General features: G+C 39.0%; 1 protein-coding gene across 1 annotated transcript in view; it reads left to right on the top strand.

The window, feature by feature from the left end:
* LOC143031069 (uncharacterized) overlaps positions 1 to 16,398 on the top strand; it is a 33,096-nt gene extending 16,698 nt beyond the window's left edge. Inside the window, exons 2-5 of the mRNA XM_076194466.1 lie at positions 11,574 to 13,396; positions 13,692 to 13,821; positions 14,316 to 14,494; positions 14,787 to 16,398. Coding sequence (XP_076050581.1) covers positions 11,699 to 12,904 — 1,206 coding nt within the window. The 5' untranslated portion in view covers positions 11,574 to 11,698 and the 3' untranslated portion in view covers positions 12,905 to 13,396; positions 13,692 to 13,821; positions 14,316 to 14,494; positions 14,787 to 16,398. The remainder of the gene's footprint in view (positions 1 to 11,573; positions 13,397 to 13,691; positions 13,822 to 14,315; positions 14,495 to 14,786) is intronic.
* Positions 16,399 to 24,441: the final 8,043 nt, after the last annotated feature.

The following is a 24,441-nucleotide window of genomic DNA, read 5'->3' on the forward strand; positions in this document are numbered from 1 at the left end:
TCTGCAGAGAAAGCAATAAGGTTCTGATTCACATTCAGGAGTAGTATGTGAGTTGAGGACAGAGTAATGACCACATCAGAGACCATTTGTACAATTCTTTCTTCCATGGTGAAACTCATAACACTGGTAACACTGTAAAAGACAGTTGATGAAAGCTTCTATTGGGAGAGAAAGAGGACCACTATTGTCTAACTCAGGAAAATATGAACCACAAAATGTGGAGATGATCATGTTAGTATTTTCTATTATATTTGTCACTTGTTGAACATTATCAGGGCATAATTGATATTTGGGAGAATTCATGTAGGCCTTGGTTGTAGATAGGTTCATTGCAGTAATTTGAATGTTCAGTGTGGTTTGATGGATTCGAAAATTCCATTGGATGGGCAAGGTAAATGGAGGAGTATTATGGCCAGTGTTAAGTTCTTACCTCAGATCATCTTAACCATGTTCTATTTACGTTATTTGTAGGGAACACTACAGTCTCTTGATAATTAGCAGCATGGATAAAGCACCTCTGTTTTACTTATAGTATGTCACAAACCAGTAAGATGTAGGGGAGTGGTCTTTGGTAGCATGTTCTTCAGCATCATGGAAAAAGTTGGGACAGTAATCATTCTTGCTGTCAACTACATTGCTTGATCAAATGATCTCAGCCATTAGGCTGTCATCTTCAGGGTGGGAAATGCTCCAATGGGAAACTCATATGATATCCAACTTTACATTGATTAATGTTAATAGGCAGGGACACTTTCTAAACTGAGATAATACTAATATCAAATAAAGGTTCCACAAAGGGTACATCTCTAAAATAATAAAGGCATAAGAGGGTCTGGGAGTTTTCCATCCAGTACCCTAAGGTTTGGGTCTTTTAATGTGCATGGTTGTGGTACAGATGAGAGTAAAAGGGAAGAGACAGATGGCATGTTTATGAGAAGAAAGATGAATGTGTTGGCATTTAGTGAAACTAAGTTGAAAGGGAAGGGTTGAGTGTAAGTTTGGGAGTGTAAGTGGGAGAATCTCAGGAGTGAAGAGAGTATAAGAGAGAGAGAACGGGTGGCTATACTAGTAAGCAAAGAGATAGTTAAGTGTGTGGTGGAGTGAAAGGATTTTTTTTTTCTAAGGTTAATGTGGATGAAGATGAAACTGGGAAGAGAGGTGTGGGTTTGGTAGTGAGAAGAGTGGACAAAAGGGAGGCTTTTTGGACCAATTTAAATGAGTGCATAGAGGGTTTAGGGAGAAATGCCAATGTAGTGGTATTGAGAGACCTTAATGCTAGGGTAGAAATGAACCAATAGTCGGAGTGGTTGGTAAATGTGGAGTTTCAGGAAAAAATTGTAGTAGAGAGTTGATGGCGGAGGTGTGTCTAGAGAGTTGATCATAGCAAATACAATGTTTAGGAAGAAAGTCAAGCATAAATACACATGGGAGAGGGTGGTGGATGGAAGGGTGGACTATACTGTTTAGTAGTAACCAGGAGAGTAGGAAGAATGAAGGATGTACATGTTCTAAGGGGAGAGAGTGGGGGAATATCAGGTCCTTTTTTATGGAAGGTAAGTTAAGAGTGGAGGATAGATGAAGAAAGCGGAAAAGCAGAGAAGGTAGGAAGGTGCTCAGAGTAAACTGCATAAATGAGAAAGAAAAGGAGAAGGAATACATGAAGAAGCTGAGAGAGGAATGGCAGGGAATGAAGGATAAAGTAGAACTAGGAGTGGAGGAGGAATGGGGATGGTTCAAGGAAGGAGTCACAAGGTGTGCAAAGATGGTGTGACACAAAGAAGACAGGAGGAAATAGAAGGAAGGGTAGTGAGTGGTGGGATGAGAAAGCAAAGAAGGTTGTAGAAGAGAAGAAGCGAGCATTCACAGATTGGTTACAAAATAGGACGAAAGAATCATATGAGAGGTACAAAGAAAAGAGAAGTAAAGCATAAGGTAAAGGAGAGCAGATGTGAAATGAGTTAAGAGTATGACAATATCTTGAAAGTAATGAAAAGATGTTTTGGAAAGAAATTAAAAAAGAGAAGACAAATCAAGTAGAGAAGAAAAGTTAAAAGGTGTAGATGGAGAGATGATAAGTGAAGAGATGGTAGTAAGAGGAAGATGGGCAAAGTATTTTAGGGAATTACTAAATGTGAAGGAGGGTAGGGAGGGAAGGTAGTTGCAGTGGGAAGCACTAAGAAAATGACAGTGAGTGACGAGTGAGGAAGATAGAGGAGAAATAAGGAAAGATGAAAGGAAGGCAGTTAAGATGAAGGCATCAGGGTTGGATGGGTGTCATGAAGAATGTCTAAAAATAGAGGTACTGTGATTGTGAATTAGTTGGTGAGGTTATCTAATGTTTGTTTAAGAGAGGGTAGAGTGACAGAGGACTGGAGGAGTGCCTGTATAGCTCAACTTTACAGGGGAAAAGGGGACAAGTGTGAGTGTAGTATTTTAGAGGGATCAGTTAAGTGTAGTTGAGAAGGCTTGTGGGAGGATGTAAGAGGCTGGTAGATTGAGGTAGACAGAAAGGTAGATGGAGGGGTAGGCGGTGAGAATTTCGTTTTTATGAACTTGTTTTCCAAACATAAGCCGTGAAGGAGTTGCATAACTTTGCTTCTCGTCTAACGTTTATAATCAACCACTAGGGAACAGATTTTAATGCGGATGTGACAATATGTAAACTAAGCCATTCATGCATCGATATCGTGATTGCTTATGTAAGTAATATTGCTAAAGACATTGTGACAGTCTGATTAGAGAAGGGTGGAGGAGAAAAATTGATTGGTACATGAGAGTAAAGTCAGGCCCTTAGGGGAGGCACTTATTTGTAACAGTAAAGATCATTAGATGAATAAAGTCATGATGTCAGTTCAGAGATGGCATAGTGAGTGGATTGAGGATCCCAGTATGGAGTCTCTTACTGTAAATTGACAAGCCAAGTGTAACATTATTTGGGAAAAAAGAAGAAAATTTTACCCTGGTTTGATTCACCCCATCGAGAAAAATTACTTTATACAGAAAGATATTGTGAAAGACATTCTTAAGAAAAGTGATTGAAAGAAATTCAAAAGTAATGAAGAAATACAAAACCATAGGAGGGAACAGTAGTCAGAGTAGTAAACAGTAACAGGGGAAGCAGGGGGTGAAAGAGGGTCTTGATTGAGAGGATTAGGAGAGGAGCAGAAGGAGAAATTAGTGAGGAACAGTGTGGGTTTAGGACAGGTAGGAGTTGTGTGGATCAGATTTTTGTGGTAAGACAGATATGTGAAAAGTTTTAAGACAAGGTAAGGATGCTTTTTGGGGCTTTATGGATTTGGAAAAGGTTTAGTACAGGGTAGACAGGAAAGCACTGCAGGTGTTGCAGATATATGGGATAGGAGGAAAGCTTTTTAGAGCAGTCAAGAGTTTTTACAAGAGTAGTAGAGTGGCCTTGCTGTGGATGTGCTGTGTCTTGCAACACTGCTTCTGACCCAGGGCAGTGGAGAGGATGCAGGGATGACCTGTCATCCAGGAGGTGCCAAGATGAGAGGGAGGGTGGAGGGGAATAGAATATGTAGGGGATGGAATGGGTGGGAGTGGTTCTATGCCCTTCTTTTTGGCTACCCCCTGTGTAAGGGGGAAAAAGCCTTTGGTATATGTATGTATTAGTAGAGCTTGTGTTAAAATAAGAAATGGAGAGAGTGAATAGTTGTTGTTGTTGTTGTCGTTCCCTAGACTGTCTGTCCGAGCAGTCCCGTCTCCCCAAGGAAGGCCACAGCCGAAACTGGGTTTTCCCACAAATCCTTTATAGAGTGTATGTTGTGTTGTTTGCGTGCATGATTGTGTATAATGCAGTCTTCCATTATGTGTTGTATGGTATGGGGTGAAGTGTTACATCCTGGGCAGCTGTTCACAACACGGTCGTCCAGCCTCTTCTGGTAGCTTAGAAGTGCCGGGTGGTGACCGCATCGCAGTCTGGCCAAGTGGACTCCGTCCTTACGTGGGAGAGAGGATTCAGAAGGGTGGATATCAGGGGGTCTGGCATGCAGCAGTGTGTTGTCTTTCAGTGTGTTAATGGAGCGGTGAGTGATATGATTATGAATATGTTTCCGGAGGCTGGTATTTGGTGGTTGTGGAGGAAGAGAAGAGAGTATCTGTGTGTAATAAAGGTCTATGGGTGTAGTTTTAATGTTTCTTGGTGTGCGTGGGTGTTCTGCTATGTAGTGTAGCGGGTGTGATGTGTTTGTGGTGGCTGCAGCAAGTGTTTGTGTGCCTCTCATGTCGAGGTGGTCCTTGACTTTGAGGACTTTTGTTTCATGGTGTAAATGGTCTGTAGGTGATGTATTTGTGCAGCCTGTAATTGTTTTTAGGGCTTTGTTTTGTATGATTTGAAGGGTGTTGTGGTGTGTCTCACTGAGATTAGGAGCCCATGCAGGACTCGCATAATTCATCACTGAGCGTATGCATTGTTTGTATATTGTTATATTAGTTTCTTTGTTTTGTCCAAATGTTGTTCCAGTGATTGACTTAAGTGCGTTAAGTCTAGGCGTGCATTTGTTTTTTATGTTTGTGAGGTGTTGTTTGAAAGACATGGATGTATCGTATGTTACACCAAGAATTTTCGGTGTGTTTGTGTGTGGTATTAGAGTGTTGTTGATGTAGAGGTGAGGTATGTATTTGTGTTCTTTTGTCCAGTTGGTGAGAAGTGTTGCTGTAGATTTGGTTGGAGCTATTTTGAGTCTGTTTGTGCTGAACCATGTTTTGAGTGTGTCAAGGTAAGGCTGGATTATTTCTGCAGCTTTGTCTGTGTTACGATGTGTGCATGTGATTGTTATGTCGTCTGCATAGGAAGAGATTTGTATTTCTGAGGTGTCTGGCGTGGGTAAGTCATGCATGTATAGATTAAATAATGTGGGGGATAGAACTGAGCCCTGTGGTACTCCGTTCTTAATGTTTCTGATGTGCGATGATTGGCCATTATATGACACATGAGCATTCCTGCCTGCCAGATAATTGGCCAGCCATCTTTTGGTGTTATTGTGCATGTCTGTGTTATATATTTTATTTGTTAGGTTGTGGCGGGGGATAGCATCAAAAGCTTTACTAATGTCCAATGTTATAAGAAGTGTTCTGTGGTGGGGCCTATCTGAATTGATGCCATCTAAAATTCTTTGTGTGAGGTTTGTCAGAAGAGTGTTTGTGGAGTGTAGTGGCCTAAAACCATGTTGTGAGTCAGCAAGGGGAATATATGGTGTGACAAGTTTAAGTATTAGGCGTTCAATGACTTTAGAGGGGGTGCAGAGAAGTGTGATTGGGCGGTGCGATGTTGGGATTGTTGGGTCTTTGTTCGGTTTTGGAATGGTGATTATTTTACCATGCTTCCAGATGTCGGGTATAGTGTTGTGTGAATAGCTGTAGTTTGCAATGTTTGTGAGTGCGTGTATACCTTGTGGTCCAATGTGTTTTAGGTGGATGTTGCTTATGTTATCAGGGCCACAGGCAGATGAGTGCTTGAGACTATGCATTATGAGTTTTGTCTGACTGTCTATGAAGGGTGTATAGTCTGAGTCTGTGGGAAAGTCTTTCTTACGTCGAATGGTGCGTCGGTCGTCAGGGTGAGATGTAAGATGGCTCGTCTGTGCAAAATGACGTATGAGTGCGTTTGCTTGTTGTCTGTTTGAGGGTAGATTATCTGTTGTTGTGATTATTGCTGCGTGAGAGCGTGTAGTGTTAGTGTTGGATAGTGTGATGCTGTTGAGTGTTTTGTACAATTTGCTGGTGTTTGTTTTGTGATCAAGTGTATTGATAAAGTTTTGCCAATTTTGTGTTTTTTGTTCATGTATTTTATTGGCAATCACAGTGTTTAGTGTTTGTATTTGGTCTGCTATGTTTTGAGGGATAGGTGTGGGGGTATCGTGTTTAAGTGTGTCACGTTGTCTGATGAGGCCTTGGATTTCTGGTGTGAAGTTGGGGTTGTGTGATTTTCTGTTGCCTCTAGGGATGTATCTCTTGTCTGCGTTTTGTATGATTGTATTAAAAGCGTGCACAGCATTGTTTATGTTTGTGATTGGTGTACTGTTAAGTGTTTCAAAATGTTGGTCTGTCTCTTCATTAAAGGCTTCCCAGTTAGCTCTCTTGTAATTGGTGTAAGTGTGTCTGTGGCCAGCTGGGGTGCATCTTGTTTTGGTGGTGATGATGATTGGAAGGTGGTCAGAACCAAGGGCTCCGACCACTCTCCATGATGTTGTTGGGGTTAGGCAGGGGGAGCAAAAGGTGATATCAGGAGAGGAGGGAGTGTAGAGGGCTTGGTATGGGATATGTGTATGATTATGCGTGTTGTTCATGATAGTCAATGAGTCGAATTGAGTCTGTATATCAAGCCCTCTGTCTGTGTCAGGGTTGTCGACAAACCAGGCAGACGACTTGGCGTTGAAGTCACCACCCATGATCAGGTTGGGGATTGAGGTTAGTTGGCTGAGTTGAGGTCTGAAGGTGGTTGGAACTGTGGGGGATGATTGGGGGGGAATGTACATGTTAACTATTGTTAGTGTTGAATTGTTGCCTGTGCGGATACGAATGGATTGGGTTTCTGTTGTGTTATCTGTGGTAGGGAGGAGAATTTTGGTTGTGGCACTTGTGTCCACAAAACAGATGGAATGGTGGATCAGGGTGATGAGTCCACCGCCATTGCCGTCAGTCCGGTCTTGTCTGATGGTGGTGTAATTATGAAATGATGGTGTTTTGTGTGAGTGTCTTAATTTTGTTTCTTGTAGAATTGCAATGTGTATGTTGTGTTGTTTAAGAAAGTGTTCAAGTTCATGTTTTTTAGTGTTAATGCCGTCAATATTGTGTTGTAATATGTTGATGTTGTGTGTTTTGTATGTGTTGTATGTTGCCGTTTGGGGTTGAGGTTGGGGTGGTAGTGGGGAAGGTGTAGGATCTGGGTCAGAGGGGGGGAAAGGAGAGATCGGGGACAAAGGAAGGGGAGTACTAATCGGGGGTAAGGGCAAAGGGAAATTGGGAGTGGGTAAGGGTGTTGGCTGTGGTTGGGGAGGTGGGATTGGGGTTACTGGAGGGCAGGTAGAACATGTCCAAGTGTTTGTGTATTGGTTTGTGTCAGCAAGTGTTGTACAAGTGAGGTGGGCCCAGTTTTTGCACATATTGCACTGAACTGAGCCCTTTGTCTGTCTGCTCGAAGTAATGGGTTTAGAGCATGTTGGGCATGTGTATTTTGTGGTGGGCCCAGGATTGCTCTCTACATCTCCGGCTAAAAGTAGAAGAAGAGGGGTGATCGCCGGAAAATGACCCCTCAGTGCAGAAAAAACGTAACATTGTGTGTTGGAAAAAAAAGGATTGTGGTACTCCCCCAGGTAGGCGTAGCTCCTCCTTGGGGATCGGTGCCATCTGCGTAGAGCTGATGGCCAGGGGTAGTTGCTGCTGATTGGCCCCCAACTCTTGGGGTTGGGGGGTGGTCCCACGACGTAGACGTTGCAGCTCCAGGACCAGTAGTGAATAGTTTGAGGTAAAGGTGGAACTTCACCAGGGAGGTGTTATGTCACCTTGGCTATTCAATTTAAACATGAATGGGCTGGTGTAAGAGGTAAATGCAAAGGGAATAGATCGGGGATTGGAGATGGTTAAAGAAAATGGAGAAAAGTGGGGGATAAGCCAGTAGTTGTTTGCTGACACTGCTGCACTTGTAGGAGGATCAGAGGATGGATTGAGGAAGTCAGTGATGGAGTTTGGGAAGGATTGCAAAAGAAGTAAATTGAAGATATATGTGGGTAAAAGTAAGGTGATGAGATGTATAAGGGAAGAAAGTGGCAGCAGACTGGTAGTGAGTATTAAAGGAGAGAGATTGGAGGAAGTGGGTAGTTTTAGGTACTTGGGTGCGAATGTGGCAGGAAAGGGAGGAGTTGAGGTGGAGGTAGAATGTAGTTTGAGAGAATCAATTGAATGCCTTAAAGGATTAAAAAGTGTAATGAGAAATAGACATTTGGGAATGCATGCTATGAGGAGATTGTATAGAGGAGTGATTGTGCTGACAGCACTTTATGGGGCAGAAACATGGAACATAAGAGAGTACTTTGAATGTGTTTGAGATGAGGTGCCCAAGAAGTATGATAGGGTTAACAAGGCTAGAGTGAGAAACGAGGAGGTGAGGAGGAGAATGGGTGTGGAAAGGGAGTTGGGAGATAGGATTGATGAAAAAGTATTGGGATGGATTGGACACATAGAAAGAATGAGTGAAGAAAGATTAGTATAGGAGGTGTGGAAGACAGAGGTAGAAGGAGTGAACATGAAGGAGCGACCAAGGATGAGATGGATGGATTGGGTAAATGGGGCATTGGGTTTCACCTGCGTCTGTCACCTCCATAACTATGTGTTTACTTCTGTTTACTGTTTCCTTGTATGATTTTGTATTTCTTCTTCCACTTTCAACTTTCTTTTCATCACTGTCTTAAGGGGAACCCCCACCCCCAGATTTAAGAAGAATTCGAAAAAAGAAAATTATTGCATAAATACATAGTAGGGATCTTGCTCTAGATGCTGGTAAAGTGTTTTTATCGTACTGCCATTTTTAAAGGGTTCAAAGGGCCTACCCTCCCTACCCCCTGCAGCCACATGCTGTGCACGACCATTGTTTACATACGTTTTGACCATATTTTACTCTATTTTTTTTGCGTTTGATGCACTTATAAAGTTTTCTCTTACGTCCGGCATGCACGTGACTATGTGGTGTAAGGAAGTTCAGCCTGTACGACTGGCAGTGGCTTGATAGCCTTACAAAGTAAAGGACATGTACACGCTAGCTTGCTGCATTCACTAATTTGCTGTGTGAAATTCGCATCTATTTTTCAGTGAAGAGAAATTTGAAGATATTAGCCATGCCTAAGCTATCCAAACAAAAGGCACACTTGCAGAAGATAAGAACGTCTACATTAGCATCTCAAGGGGAAAAAGAAAGAACACCAGCATCAATTTTGTTATCACCACCTCCGCCACCACCACTAGCACTCCCTTCAGCAGCTCTCTCCCTGCCATCTACATCCACATCCTCAGCACCTGATCCTCTATCCTCTACACCTATATCAGACACGTTGTCTCTATGCAAACAACTGTTTGCTAACAAGTGGCTACAAGGATGCCTCCTTGTTGCAACACCTTGGGTTTAGAGTCTCAAACCTCACAGTGATGTCCCTGATGCAGTAAGAGCCTGTTCCAACAGCAGAAAGGAAACCCAAGAAAAGAAAGAGAGCTGAATCCCAGCAATCAGACTACCTTACTGGGTCATTCAAGACCAAGAACTCAAACTTTGCGACAGAGTAAGGTGGCGCCTTATGAGACCCTCACTTTGAGTGAATAATATCCTACACTGTAGGAGGGTACAAAGTGCCTAGTTACTTGAAAGATGCAAAATCATCATGAAAATACAATGGAACCTGTTTTCAATGGGTCTTAGGAGGTCCAATGTAAAATTTAGTCAAACTAAGAAAAAAAAAAAAAAAACTTTAACACTTGTTTCTGAAAAATGTAAGTTTTTGATACACAAAGTCTATCTCCCTCAATTTTCAACCAATTTTTGCATATGAGGTCTATATAGCAAGATGAATGACAAAAAATGAAATAGAGAGTTGTTTTGCATATGTTAAATAGAAATTTTTTAATAATGTGTCAAAATCAAAATTTTGCATTTTTTTCGATAATTTTTTTATATTTTTTTCCTCGGCGTTAAACAACTATATTAAAAAAAAAAATGTTTTTTTTTATATATATGTAGAAGATTCTTTTGCTGTAAAATGGAAGACATCGAATAAAAATTGTAAGAGGAGATAGGATTTCAAAGAAGCCCAAAAATATGGTATTTTTTACGTTTTTTATTAAAACTTTCTATTTTTTTTATATATAGGATTCTTTTGCTGTAAAATGGAAGGCATCGAATAGAAATTGTAAGAGGAGATAGGATTTGAAAGAAGCCCAAAAATATGGTATTTTTTACGTTTTTTATTAAAAAATAAAAAATGAATAAACTACTGGTCAGATCTGAATAGAACTCAAGCTGAGAAGGTTTCCTCAGACCTAGATATCACACAGAAAAAATCAGCAAGATCCTTCAGAAAAAAAAAAAAAAAAAAAGGGTGGGGGGGTCCCCTTAAGTATGTCTTTCACCATATCTCTCTGTAGGAAGTAATATTTGTGTATGGGGTGAATTAAATGGAGGTAAAAAATTTCTCTTCCCAAATGATATTACACTTGGCTTGTCAGTGTACACCAAGGGACTCCCTACTGGGATCCTCAATATATTTCCTACACCACCTCTGCACTGACTTTACGACTTTCTTAGTCCAATGATCTTTACTGTTACAACAAAGTGCCTCCCCCTAAGGGTGTGACTTTACTCACATGAACCAATAGATTGTTCTCCTCCATCTCTTCTCCGATCAGAAAGACTGTTATAAACGTCTTAACCAATACTGCTTACTCATTCACAATATCAATGCATGAATGGCTTAGTTTACATATTGTTACATCAGCATTTAATGAAGCAGCCTTGCTGTGGATGTGCTGTGTTTTGCAATCCTGCTTCTGACTTGGGGCAGTGGGCGAGATGCAGAGATGATCCTTCCTCCAGGAGGAGCCAAGATAAGAGGGAAGGAGGGTGGTGGATGGGAGTTGAGTATGTGGGGATAAAATGGGTGGGAGTGGAATTTATGCCTTTGTTTTTTGGCTATCTTCCTTTCAAAAGTGAAAAAACCTTTGGCATATGTATGTATTATCACACAAGTGTCACCAATCATTAGGGAGTCACAGGCTTCCTGGAAGATAACTGGGTTTATGTATATAATGCCTCTGTGTTTAAATGGCCTGTAGGTTGAAAATGTTAAAGCACTAATTCTCACATTATACATTGTCTTCTCGCTATTTTCAACTTTACTGGGATTGCACCTTTGATAGCGGTTCCTTCCAGATTACATCGTGGTTGTTGAAATTGTTTTAATAGGTATAACATTTTTTTTTTTGTATAATTAGACAAACAGGGATCTTACTTAATGTGACAAGAAAAAATATGGAAATATCCTCTACAATATCATTTATTACATTATTCAGGAATAATAACACAGACACACCACTTACCAGTGTATCTGAAAGGATGTGACTTGCATCACTTATTTGGGTCAAATGAGATGAACTTCCTAGAGTTTGTCATATCTAAATTCTGGTCATATGTGCCCAAATGTGGAATGTTGTGGAATTATGTTAAAATACGACTGCTGCGGCCATCTGGCATGTTCCTCACTTCCAAATCTCATGACATGATGAAAAAGCCAGAGCAGAACTTTAATCATTCCGGTTGTGGTGAGGTGAGTATACATGTCTATTGGATGGTTTTCAGCGTATTTCTACTGTGAAAGTAGAATATGATATATAATAGCACCATAGCTGTTATTATTTCTCATTTATGTTACATTATGGTAAGTACAAAGGGTTTATTTAGGTATAAAGGGACTTGAATATTAATGGTTTGTGTACACAATATTCACAGTCCTATTACAGTATATTACACAATTTCAAAGAGTTAGACATCAATCTTATGATTACATATTTTCCAGGAAGAGGGTAACTATCACCATTCCTTTGGAAGAGCTATCCATTGAAGCCACATGTGTCACATAATGAAGAGGACCTGGTGTGACATCTATGGCCCAGCTATATCATAATTCATCTAAAACATCACATGATGACCCACAGAGGACAGATGCCTTTCCAGTGTGACCCGTGTGATTCTGCTTTTTCACAAAAGGGTCATCTCACAGAGCATATGAGGACCCACACTGGAGAGAAGCCTTTTCAGTGTGACCTGTGCAATTCTGCTTTTTCACAAAAGGGTCATCTCACAAGTCATATGAGGATCCACACAGGAGAGAAGCCTTTCCAGTGTGACCTGTGCAATTCATTTTTCTCACAAAGGAGTAATCTCACAAAGCATATGAGGACCCACACAAGAGAGAAGCCTTTCCAGTGTGACCTGTGTGATTCTGCTTTCTCACAAAAGGGTCATCTCACAAACCATATGAGGACCCACACAGGAGAGAAGCCTTTCCAGTGTAATCTGTGCAATTCTGCTTTCTCACAAAAGGGTCATCTCACAAAGCATATGAAGACCCACACAGGAGAGAAGCCTTTCCAATGTGACCTGTGCATTTATGCATCCTCACAAAAGGTCTCTCTCACAGAGCATATGAGGACCCACACAGGAGAAAAGCCTTTCCAATGTGACCTGTGCAATTATGCTTCCTCACAAAAGGGTTCTCTCACAAAGCATATGAGGACCCACACAGGAGAAAAGCCTTTCCAATGTGACCTGTGCAATTCATTTTTCTCAGAAAAGGGTTCTCTCACAAAGCATATGAGGACCCACACAGGAGAAAAGCCTTACCCATGTGACCTGTGCAATTCATTTTTCTCAGAAAAGGGTTCTCTCACAAAGCATATGAGGACCCACACAGGAGAGAAGCCTTTCCAGTGTGACCTGTGCAATTCTGCTTTCTCAATAAAGTGCAATCTCACAAAGCATATGAGGACCCACACAGGAGAGAAGCCTTTCCAGTGTGACCTGTGCAATTCTGCTTTTTCACAAAAGAGTTCTCTCACAAGTCATATGAGAACCCACACAGGAGAGAAGCCTTTCCAGTGTGACCTGTGTGATTCTGCTTTCTCGGATAAGGGTCATCTCACAACCCATATGAGGACCCACACAGGAGAGAAGCCTTACCAGTGTGACCTGTGTGATTCTGCTTTCTCAGAAAATGGTCGTCTCACAACCCATATGAGGACCCACACAGGAGAGAAGCCTTTCCATTGTGACCTCTGCAATGCAGCTTTCTCAAGAAAGGATTATCTCACAAAGCATGTGAGGAGCCACACAGGAGAGGTTTTCTAGTGTAACCGGTGTGACTCTGATTTTCACAAAAGGGATATCCCACACAGCACATGAAGACTCCCATAGGAGAGAAGCCTTTCCAGTGTGATCTCTTTGACTCTGTTTTTTTCACATAAGACTTCTCTCACAAGGCATATGAGGATGGACATTGGATAGAAGCCATTCCTGTATGACCTGTATGATGAAAAGATCACAGTTTTTCAAGGGCTTGGATTAAGCCAGCAGAAAGGCAATTATGCAAGCAATGCCTACACAGAATCCTGTGTGGCATTCCTTTTGTTTTACCTGTAAGGTCATTCAAGAGTGAACAAAATTCATTCTTATAGTTCAATATGTAAGGAATTTGTCCTCTATGTACAAAAAATATTAACTGTTGTCCTGGTAAAGACCCATGAAGTATGAGCATTTACCTGAATTAGTTTGCAGTCTACGCATATGAACGACTAGTCATTGATGATGGTATTCACCTCATCTATTTAAAGGTCAAATAAGGTATGGATCTCTTTATTTTTTGTTATATCCTGTTTGAAAATAACTTAGAAGAAGTTAGAACACTAAAATTCTCATATTTAGCATTTTATAGTCTTGATTTTATCTGAGTAGCATAATCTTAAAAGTGCCTGATAGAGACGAACTTTTCAATGTCATAGTTACATTTTCCACCGTTGGGGCAACTGATGACATTAGGGTTGTTTACATTCTTGGACATGGCCATTAAGCAAAACGATGGAGATTTCACATTAGGTGAAGAAGATTTATTGGATTTGAATGCCTTCTTATGTTTCAGTGTGGGTACGGTACAAGGATACATGTATGAACCAATTCAGATATCCAAATGACTCAAGTGATGAAAAACATGTTGAGAGCGAGGAAACTTCAGAGGATGAATGCCCAGAACAAGCAGGAAATAAGGACTGGTGAGTTCGTTGGAATGCATTATTGCATGCACGCTTTACATACATAAATGTACACCACCAACCACACACCACACCAGACCAGACACATGATTTCGTTGGTTTGTCATCAGACGTGCGCATGAAGGTTTGAAGGCATGAAATGGTAGGCCTAATACCTAGCAGACATTGATGGGCCTGGCCCTATCTACCAGGCCCCAGCATGCCCAGCAGGGCTGGTTTTAATTTTATTTTCTTAGAAAAACACCCACACAACCACCAAGATGACCACATCCACAGTGCATGGATAGTTCATCTGTTCATGCAAGGAGGTTAGCATGGTTAGACCTATAGGCAAGCAGAAGAAATTTTGATTAAATTTTCTGACATTTGCTCAGGTTGTTACTTTATTCCAGGTAGCCTGTAGCTTGCAGAAATAGCTAACCCCCCCCCCCCCCCTGGACTCCCCATTTCCCATTGCATGGCCTTGCTAAAATTCATGAATTTGACTATTTCAGGTGCAGCTGTGGACATTGTGTCACAGTGAAAGGGCAGAGAGAGCTTGTGTTGCTCTGATTCCAGTGCATCACCCAGCACCCAGGGTTTTCATTGTCTACCTGAATCCATATGCTCTTGAAATGACATTGTATAGAATCAATGACAATGGGCTGATTGGGAGTGACCAACCTCTGCACAAGTGAGTAGTCCTATACATGTGCATGTAGCATTACAGTATTTCAGTTACATCCATACTGTCCATTGTTGAGTCACTTGCATATAAGTCCAGGTCTTTTAATTTGAATGATATTGCTGAAATTGTGGTAGCGGTCATGTTTTGAAGTAAATACTTCTAATCTTATAAAAAATTATATTAATTCTTAAAATATTATGAAAAATAACAATATATATATTCAACAGACTGTAAAAATGCATATTTTTATGAATTTACAGCAAAATGAATTATCATAAATTGCTTTTATTTCTTTCAGGCTGTACATCTTGCCTATCATAATTTAGTGAAGTGGTGTTTGCAACAACTGGGCAAAAGAACTTGCCAGCCCCGTCCAGTGTGTGCCAGACCAAATTAGGAAAAAATGGCCTGCATCAGAAGGACATTACACTTGATTTAAATACCTCTCAGCTATGACTTTGGTTCAGATTCTCGGAATTATATTCGGAATACCATGTGTCCTTGGTTTATGAAAAAATTCAGTGTGTTGAAGATTAAACCTGGACCTTTTTTTTCTGGATGGTGTCAGACTTCTCTTGATTTTCATACTTGGAACAGACTGGTTCAGGAACTTTCATAGTGGACTGAAGTTTGGCATCTCTTGCAAGTTTGTATGATGGATATTCAGAATGCAACCTTATTAATTCACCAAGTAAAATATGTACATATTCTGTAAATAAAAAATGGAGATTTATGTTTTGTACATTTTATTTCATTTTGTCATATAATCAGAATGATACCAAATTTTTAGGTGAGTATTTTGAATTCATCACATTGCTCCAGTAGGAAGTCCTATGCAGTTTCACAGTTTGGATGTGATAGGTAGCACAATAATGCATACATTCACCATATGTTTGATCAACTTTCTATGCCACTCCAACACCTGTTTTGGCTTTGGTATAAGAAATAGCCCATTGTGTGTCTCCATTTTTTTTTTTTTTTTTCTGCTTTCTATATGAATTTTCGTTGAAGGGCAGCAAGTAGTAGTCTGAAAGTGGAAAATTAATAATGATAATTTTCAATCACCATGCAAACATTTTACCATTCTGTATGAATTCAGCCACTTATGCTTGAATTACCATAGTAAAATTACATCAAGAGATGTTTGAAGTTACATATGTACTTGCCTTCCTTTCATTGCTTCATAAAAAAAGAAGTGCTGGGACTTGGGAACAAAGAAGCACACAACTTTGTGATATTCCAGTGCTGATGTTTGCTTCTTTAAATCACTGTTGCAATTTGCAGCAGCATAAACCATTTTCAAACTAAATACTCGATAAAACCTTGCTAACACACAAAATATGACATCACTGATCAAGTTGGCAGCATGGCATGGTACTTTATAAGGCAAACACATGGCATGCATCAGAATGTAAACAGGAAGCTTGACGTCACAGCCTTACAAGAACAGCTGAATGTCAGCGAAGGAAAAGTTCATCTGCTACCGATATTTTGATGGGCCTTTTTATCTGCATAATAATTAGGATTTATTTGTCATCATTTTATCAAAAAGTGTTTTAGCCATGCATCTAGCAAATATTCACCAACTCTTTGAAAACCTCTGTTGACTTTTAAAGCCATTCACTTGCCTGGTTCCTGTTTAGATTTAGTTGTAGCCAGTTGGGTTTGACTAGTAGTACAGTTTGACCAGTTTACTTCTAGTTGCACCCCAGTTTGTAGTTGCCCCAGTTGCAGTCTAATTTGTAGTTGTCCCAGTTGTTCATCATTTGAACTTGTTCTATAAAGGTAATAGCTGTTGAGGATGTAGCAATAATGTTATCTTTGACAAACCTTGTGAAATGTGTAGCAACCATACAGTGAGGGGAATCCACATAATTGTGGCTGTGCCATTCCAGCACTTGCAGTGTCCCAGTTCCAGCAGAGGACCACATAGTCCTGGTAGTAGTCATTCCAGCAGGACAGGTGCGGTGGAGCAGCAGACTGACTTTGTCCAGTGCTAACTTTGTAGATATTTCGGTTCTGTAGTATCCTAATCAAACATCCTTAGAAGATTGTTAGTATTATTTCTTCCTAAACCCCCCCTCTTTTTTTTTTTCCCTCTTTATTCAAGAACTTGGGTCTATCCTTCTAATTATTAATGTTTAATGTTGATATTAGATTAGTTAAGAATTTTACCTGGTAGTTTCCCATGACCTTTGGGATGTCCATCATCACCTCCCCTCCTTTGTATACAAGGGTCCCAGCCATTGGAAAAGTACAGGAGCCCCAGTACCTGTGGACCATGTGTGGTGGAGAACACTATTTTTGCCACAACCTGTGTGATGCAGCTCTCTTACAAAAGGAGTCTCACAAAGCATATGAGGACCCACACGTGCCTCTCAAATGTGACATAGTGACTCGCACTGGTGAGAATCCATTCCAGTGTGATTTGTGCTGTGAACAGTGTTCCTTCTAAGCTGTGTGCCTGCATGCGTGCACACATGTTTCACAACTAGCGCATGAAGGAAAAATGGACACAAGGTTTTTGTGAAGAAATTGAGTTTGTGAAATAAATTGTATAATTTCATAACAATGGATTACAACAAATATGTTATTTTGAGAGTATGTCAATGTGAAATTATGAATTTGTACACTTTCATTCTACAGGTCATTGACATATTCTCAAAATAACATTTGTTGCAATCCATTGTTATGAAATTATACAATTCATTTCACAAATACAATTTTTTCTCAAATACTTTGTGTAATTGAGAATCATGTGATTCTATGTAAATTGTGTGGTATGAGAGCAGAGGAGATATACATCCTGAAAGTACATTTCTGATGTCTGAGCCATTTACATATTGTGCATTATTGATGTCATCAGCAAAGGTTACATAAGAGAAAATATAATAAGAACATAATGATGCAGACTACAAGAGACAATATGGGCTACAATAAGCAGTTCCATGTTCATTACCACCTGTCATCCCCATCCATAAAGTTGCCTAACCATTTCTTAAAACAACAGATAGTTTCAGCACTCACTATATGGTCACTAAGTCTATTCCATTCGTTGACCACCCTATAAATAAACCAGTTCTTGCCTATTTCCTTCTTAAATCTAAATTTGTCCATTTTAAACCCATTACTGTGAGATTTGTCCTGTTGTCTTAATAATATGAACTTGTTTGCATCACCCTTGTTAAGGCCTTTGACCCACTTCAACACCTCTATTAGATCACCCCCCCTCCCTCACTGCGTCTTTACAGAGAATGTAACTAAAGATGCTTAAGAATCTCCTCACAAGGTAAATTTCTGAGCCCATGCATTATTTTGGTCATTTTCCTCTGTACTGATTCTAGTGAATTGATGTCCATTCTATAGGACGGAGACCGAAACTGTACCGCATAGTCAAGGATGGGTCGCCAGAGATTGATAATTACCCCTGCACTTCTGTTCATAACCATCCTAGTAATGAAACCTAATGCTCTGTTAGCTTTATTCCTGGCGCTAATACACTGTTTCCTGGATTTAAGGTTAGGACTCACTAGAAATCCCACGTCTCGCACTCAGTTTTCTCTAGAAACGTGTTATCTAAACCAAGATCTTTGGCGGGTCCTATAGCTGTCAGTTGAAGCTGGTCCGTCGTTCGAAAATGACGTCGCCTTCGCAATATTATATAAAAAAATAGATATAAATATATATAAAATATTATAGTTCATGTCTGGACGGACGTCAGAAGGTGCGCAGAACTGCTCCAGCGGTTAGACCTGTTTACTTAGACCTTGATCTAAACTATGCTTTCGGGGTTGTGTAGCCCTACGTTTAAGATTATCCTGCAGAATCTCGATGTCGTCTCACGACCTAATTAGGCGTCCTATTTTTGTGTTGCACACAAACTTATTAACATCACTATCAATCCCATTGTCCAAGTGGATTTAACACATTTTATGGTGACCCGCTGTTTTCTGTCATTGATCCAAGCTCTACTCCATTCTAACAATGTTTCTCTTATGCCATGGACTTTGATTTTATTTAGTAGTCTCTCGTGAGGATGAAATTGGGGTGGCCAGATGTCCTACTTTAGGCAGGACAGTCCTGTTTTATTGAGCACTGACCTCCGTACAGCGCCACCTCAAGCAGAACATTAAATTGTTCTTTACGGGACCTGTCTAAAAGCAATCATATAAATTACCTTGCAGATAATGCAGTGTGAACTGAAAAATACAATAACTATTACTTTATTTCATTATACTTACCCCATTAAACTCCGATGACAAGATGTCTTGTCATTTGGTCAAATAAAACAAAAAATTATAAAACACCAAAATGTTTGATCCAACACCAGAAAAATATGACGTCAGTCCTCGCTGCTCGCTTCGCTCGCAGCGAGGATTGACGTCATATTTTTCTGGTGTTGGATCAAACATTTTGGTGTTTTATAATTTTTTGTTTTATTTGACCAAATGACAAGGAATCTTGTCATCGGGGTTTAATGGGTTAATTGTAATTGCCGTTGGGAACACGAGGGGCCACAGTGTACGACGAAAGCCCATCAAGATTTCATACCAACTTACCATTATCCACGAGTTGAGTTCGGAGACTGTGAAAATTAGGTAATAACAGCAGATAGCAGTCAACCTATATTCTTCGGGAGTTGGGTTAACTCCAAGTTCGAGTTAGTTTGTAGATCCTATGGCTCAATTGGTAAGGTGGCGGCTTGGCAACAAAGGATTACAAAGGCGGAGCATGCCGACAGGAGACCTTTTGATCCATATCTAGGTCGGATGTGAAAAAAATCATATTGATAATAAAATAATAAATAAAAACTATAATAATGTAAATAAATAAAATACATAAATAAATGCATATAGTTAAGATAATAAACAAACCGGTAAATAGTAAATAATAATAAATTGACATATAACTAATAATAAATGAAAATCAGACAGACAAATGTAAAAATAATAATAATAATAATATAAGATAAATTATAATCATTACAGCATCTTAGGTATTTATCTAAATGATTCTTAAAGCTTCGAACTGAACTACATTGCACTACCTGTGCAGGAAGTTTATTCCATTCATTAACTACACGGTTGGCAAAGTTGTTTCTACCTACTTCCAAATTGAATCTATTTCCGAACAGTTTGAGACCATTGTTTCTTGTCTGATTCTCATTCAATGTGAAAATTTTGTCACTTTTGATGTTGTCAATTCCCTTTAAAATCTTAAAGACCTGTATCAAGTCACCTCTGAGTCTACGCTTTTTTAGGGAAAACAGATTCATGTGTTTTAGTCGATTTTCGTATGATTTATTTTTGATATTTGGAATCAGTTTTGTGGCTCGTCGTTGTACTTTTTGCAGTCTGTCAATGTCTTTAATGAGATTCGGTGACCATACGGAAACAGCATATTCCAAATGTGGACGAACTAACGATTTATATAGCTTGTTAATGAGTGATGGACTTTTGAAATCAAAAGATCGCGCAATCAGTCCCAGAATCTTATTTGCTTTCTCAGAGGCTGAAATACACTGCTTGGATGATTTGAGGTCGTTACTGATAATTACGCCGAGATTTTTTTCACTATCCACTTATGTTAACGAATTTCTAAATAACTTGTAATCGTACTTACTGTTATTTTTACCTATGTGCATTACCTTGCATTTACTTGTGTTAAATTTCATTAGCCACTTTTCAGACCATTGCTGTAATTGATCTAAATCTTCTTGAATATCTAATTGGTTTGAGTGATCATTTGCCACTCCGCACAGTTTTGTATCATCAGCAAATTTGGAAACAGTAGATTTTAGTCCCTGGTCTATATCATTTATATATACTATGAATAGAAGTGGCCCAAGAACGGAACCCTGAGGAACTCCACTTGTAACATTTTTCCATGTAGAAGTTTTTCCATTTAAAACAACTCTCTGTTTTCGACCATTCAACCAATTACTAGTCCAACTTAATAGGCTACCACTTATTCCGTGTAAAGCTAATTAAGCAAGTAGTCTTTCGTGTGGGACGGTATCAAAAGCTTTTGCAAAATCTAGATATATTAAATCTATATTGTTTCTTTTGTCATAATTCGAGATAACTGTGTTGTAGAATTCGAGTAAGTTAGTCACGCAAGAACGTTTCCGTCTGAAACCATGCTGGCTATCATTTATCAAACGGTTACTTTCTAAATGATGTTCGATAGCATCTCTGATGATAGTTTCCATTATTTTTCCTACGATTGAAGTCAAACTTATAGGCCTATAGTTATTTTTTTTGTCACCTTTTTTGAGTATGGGAGTATCGTTAGCTAGCTTCCATTCTCTTGGGACATCTCCGGATATGATGGATTTCTTGAAAATAATTTCTAATGGAACAACAATCTCATTTTTCATTTCCTTTAAGATTCTTGGATGCCAACCGTCAGGCCCTGGTGTTTTATTAACTTTGAGTTTGTCTATACACCTTTTAATTTTTTCTTTTGTTATATTTACCATATTGAGTAAGTTTACCCTAGACTTTTCACAGGTTTCAGTTTGGAGTTCACTTTGAGGTGTTTCGTTTACGAATACCGAGCTAAAATAATTGTTTAAGATATTACACATTCCTTCATTTGAATATTCAAGTTGATCGTCAACAGATAATAGTGGACCAATGTGATTCCTAACAACCTTTTTATCTCTAATGTAACTATAGAATTCTTTGGGATTCTCTTTGGATTTATCAGCTATGTTCATTTCGTATTGTCGTCTACTTTTTCTTATTGTCTTTTTTAAATCTCTCTGTATTGATACATAACTTTAATAGTCATTAGCTAGATCTCGATTCGATTCCCGGGCGACTGTTGGAAATTGTAATATCTCGCTGTTACTAGCTATTCACTTCAGGTATTTGCAGCAGTTAAAGCCCATCAAGGTTTTGTACCAATTTATCATTGTCCATGATATGAATTCGGCAACTCTGTGAAAATTAAGCAATGACTACAGCTAGCAGTCAACCTAAATTTTGTAATATTTAGATTAACCCATTAAACTCCGATGACAAGATGTCTTGTCATTTGGTCAAATAAAACAAAAAATTATAAAACACCAAAATGTTTGATCCAACACCAGAAAAATATGACGTCAGTCCTCCTCGCTGCGAGCGAAGCGAGGAGGACTGACGTCATATTTTTCTGGTGTTGGATCAAACATTTTGGTGTTTTATAATTTTTTGTTTTATTTGACCAAATGACAAGACATCTTGTCATCGGAGTTTAATGGGTTAACGCCAAGTTCGAGTCTTCTGTGGCTCTTATGGCTCAATTGGTAGGTTGACGGCTTGGCATCAAGGTAAGTCTCGATTCGAATCCTGGGGAGACTGTCAGAAATTATTTGTATCATCTCGCTGCTACTAGCGATTCACTTCAAGTATTTACAACGGTGTAAATCCATCAACGATTCGTGCCAGTTTGTCATTGTCCATGAGATGAGTTCGGGGACATGGTGAAAATTATGTATGTGTGTATATATATATATATATATATATATATATATATATGTATATATGTATATATGTATATATGTGTATATGTGTGTGTGTGTGTGTGTGTGTGTGTGTGTGTGTATTCACTTGGTCTTTGGATCACGTGTTGGACTCGTGATCGACAGCTATTTCCCTCCTGGAAGAGAGCTCAGAGCTCGTAGGTCTGATCTATGGGTAATGCTATGACCTTACACACACACACACACACCTAACTCCCCGCCCACGAGAGTCAGAGTAACGACCTGAAGCGTAGCGGTACCGAAATAATTTCGGCCCTGGGCAGGATTCGAACCAAGAACTACGGGCCACTATAGTAGCAGTTCAGCGCTCTACCAACTGCGCCACCGAGTGTGTGTGTCTGTGTGTGTGTATTCACCTTGGTCTTTAGATCACGTGTTGAACTCGTGATCGACAGCTATTTCCCTCCCGGAAGAGAGATCAGAGCTCGTATGACCGATCTATTGGTAATGCTATGACCTTACACACACACACAACTCCCCGCCCACGAGTGTCAGAGTAACGACCTGAAGCGCAGCGATACCGAAATAAATCCGGCCCTGGGCAGGATTCGAACCAGGTACTGCGAGCACCACCGTGCTTGCAGTCCAGTGCTCTACCAACTGCGCCTCCGAGTCGTGTGTGTGTGTGTGTGATCTAATAGAGGTGTTCAAGTGGGTCAAAGGCCTTAACCCATTCAACTCCGATGACAAGGTGATGCAAATAAAACAAAAAAGTTCATAAAACACCAAATTATTAAGATCAAGACAACAAGGCTGGACTCACATGACGTCATATGGTGTTTGGTTTTGGACAATTTTAGAGTTTTAATTTGAAGGAAATAGGCAAGAATGGTTTAAGAAACTAGGGGGTCACAATAGAATTGGAATAGATTTAAGGGTGACCGATATGGTCAACGAAGTAGATTTAGTGACCAGATAGTGAGTGCTGAAACTATCTGTTGTCTTAAGAAATGGTTAGGCAACTTTATGGATGGGGATGACAGGTGGTAATGAACATGGAACTGCTTATTGTAGCCCTTATTGTCTCTTGTAGTCTCCATCATTATGTTCTTATTATATGTTCTCTTATGTAACCTTTGATGATGACATCAAAAATGCGCATTATGTAAATGGCTCAGACATCAGAAATGTACTTTCAGGATGTATATCTCCTCCGCTCTCATACCACACAATTTACATTAAATCACATGATTCTTAATTACAACTAATACAATTTAAATACACATTTTAATTCTTACTAAAATACAGCATACAGTTCAACACAAGACAGACAACCACATACATATACCATTTTTACCATACGCAAAGGCTTGACAATAACGGACATGTAGTTTTTTATTATCTTCGCTCTAGGGCATAACACCTTCCCCCTTAAAACTGATACTTTGAGAGAGTGTACCAGCAAGGACATTTTTGTGGCAACACATGTTTATATATATCATATATTGTATATATGTATATATATATATATATATATATATATATATATATATATATATATTTATATATATATATATATATATATATACATATGAACAAAAATAACTTCCATCTAGATGAGTTTAGATTTTTTTTTTTTTTTTTTTTGCAAAGTATGTGCGACCCTGGCATTTATAGATTGCATAAAAAGTTCATTGGTTGTATACAAAGCTGCACCTATTATCATTTATGACCCTGAAACTGGTGGAGGTATGTGATGCACAAAGGGCCATCTTGTTTAATGTTTTATTATGTGCTTGGAATACTGTATGTTTTGTATTTGGCTTTCCATAATTAAGACAAAACATTAGGCACTTCTTTATATATATATACTGTATATATACTGTATACATATATATATATATAATATATATATATATATATATATATATATATAATATACATATATATATATATATATATATATATATATATATATATAAAAGTGGCAGTTGCCGACAAGATTGATGAGTTAAACACCATATGAGGACGGAGCCTTTATTTGTACGACGTTTCGCTTATTACAGCTTTTTCAAGTACTTGAAAAAGCTGTAATAAGCGAAACGTTGTACAAATAAAGGCTCCGTCCTCATATGGTGTTTAACTCGTCAATATATATATATATATTTATATATATATATATATATATATATATATATATATATATAAATATATATATATATATATATATATACATATGTTGCAGGATCAAAGATTGCAAGTCCTTTGTGTGACAACAATGGTAGAGCTGACAAAAATGTTTAATATTTCATATTGATCTGTTTAGTAGTAAAATATAATATATACACATGACTGATGACTGATTACCTTTATCTAAATTTTCGAAACTTAAAAATTACTATACATAATAAGTCTATTTTTAATTCTCAATTTGTTTAGCTCCAGCTTCTAATTCCTTATGTCTTTAGCATTCACCCACTCTTTA

This window comes from Oratosquilla oratoria, chromosome 12 (assembly GCF_046742065.1).
Source record: "Oratosquilla oratoria isolate Oo_2021 chromosome 12, ASM4674206v1, whole genome shotgun sequence".
NCBI classification, from domain to species: Eukaryota; Metazoa; Arthropoda; class Malacostraca; order Stomatopoda; family Squillidae; genus Oratosquilla; species Oratosquilla oratoria.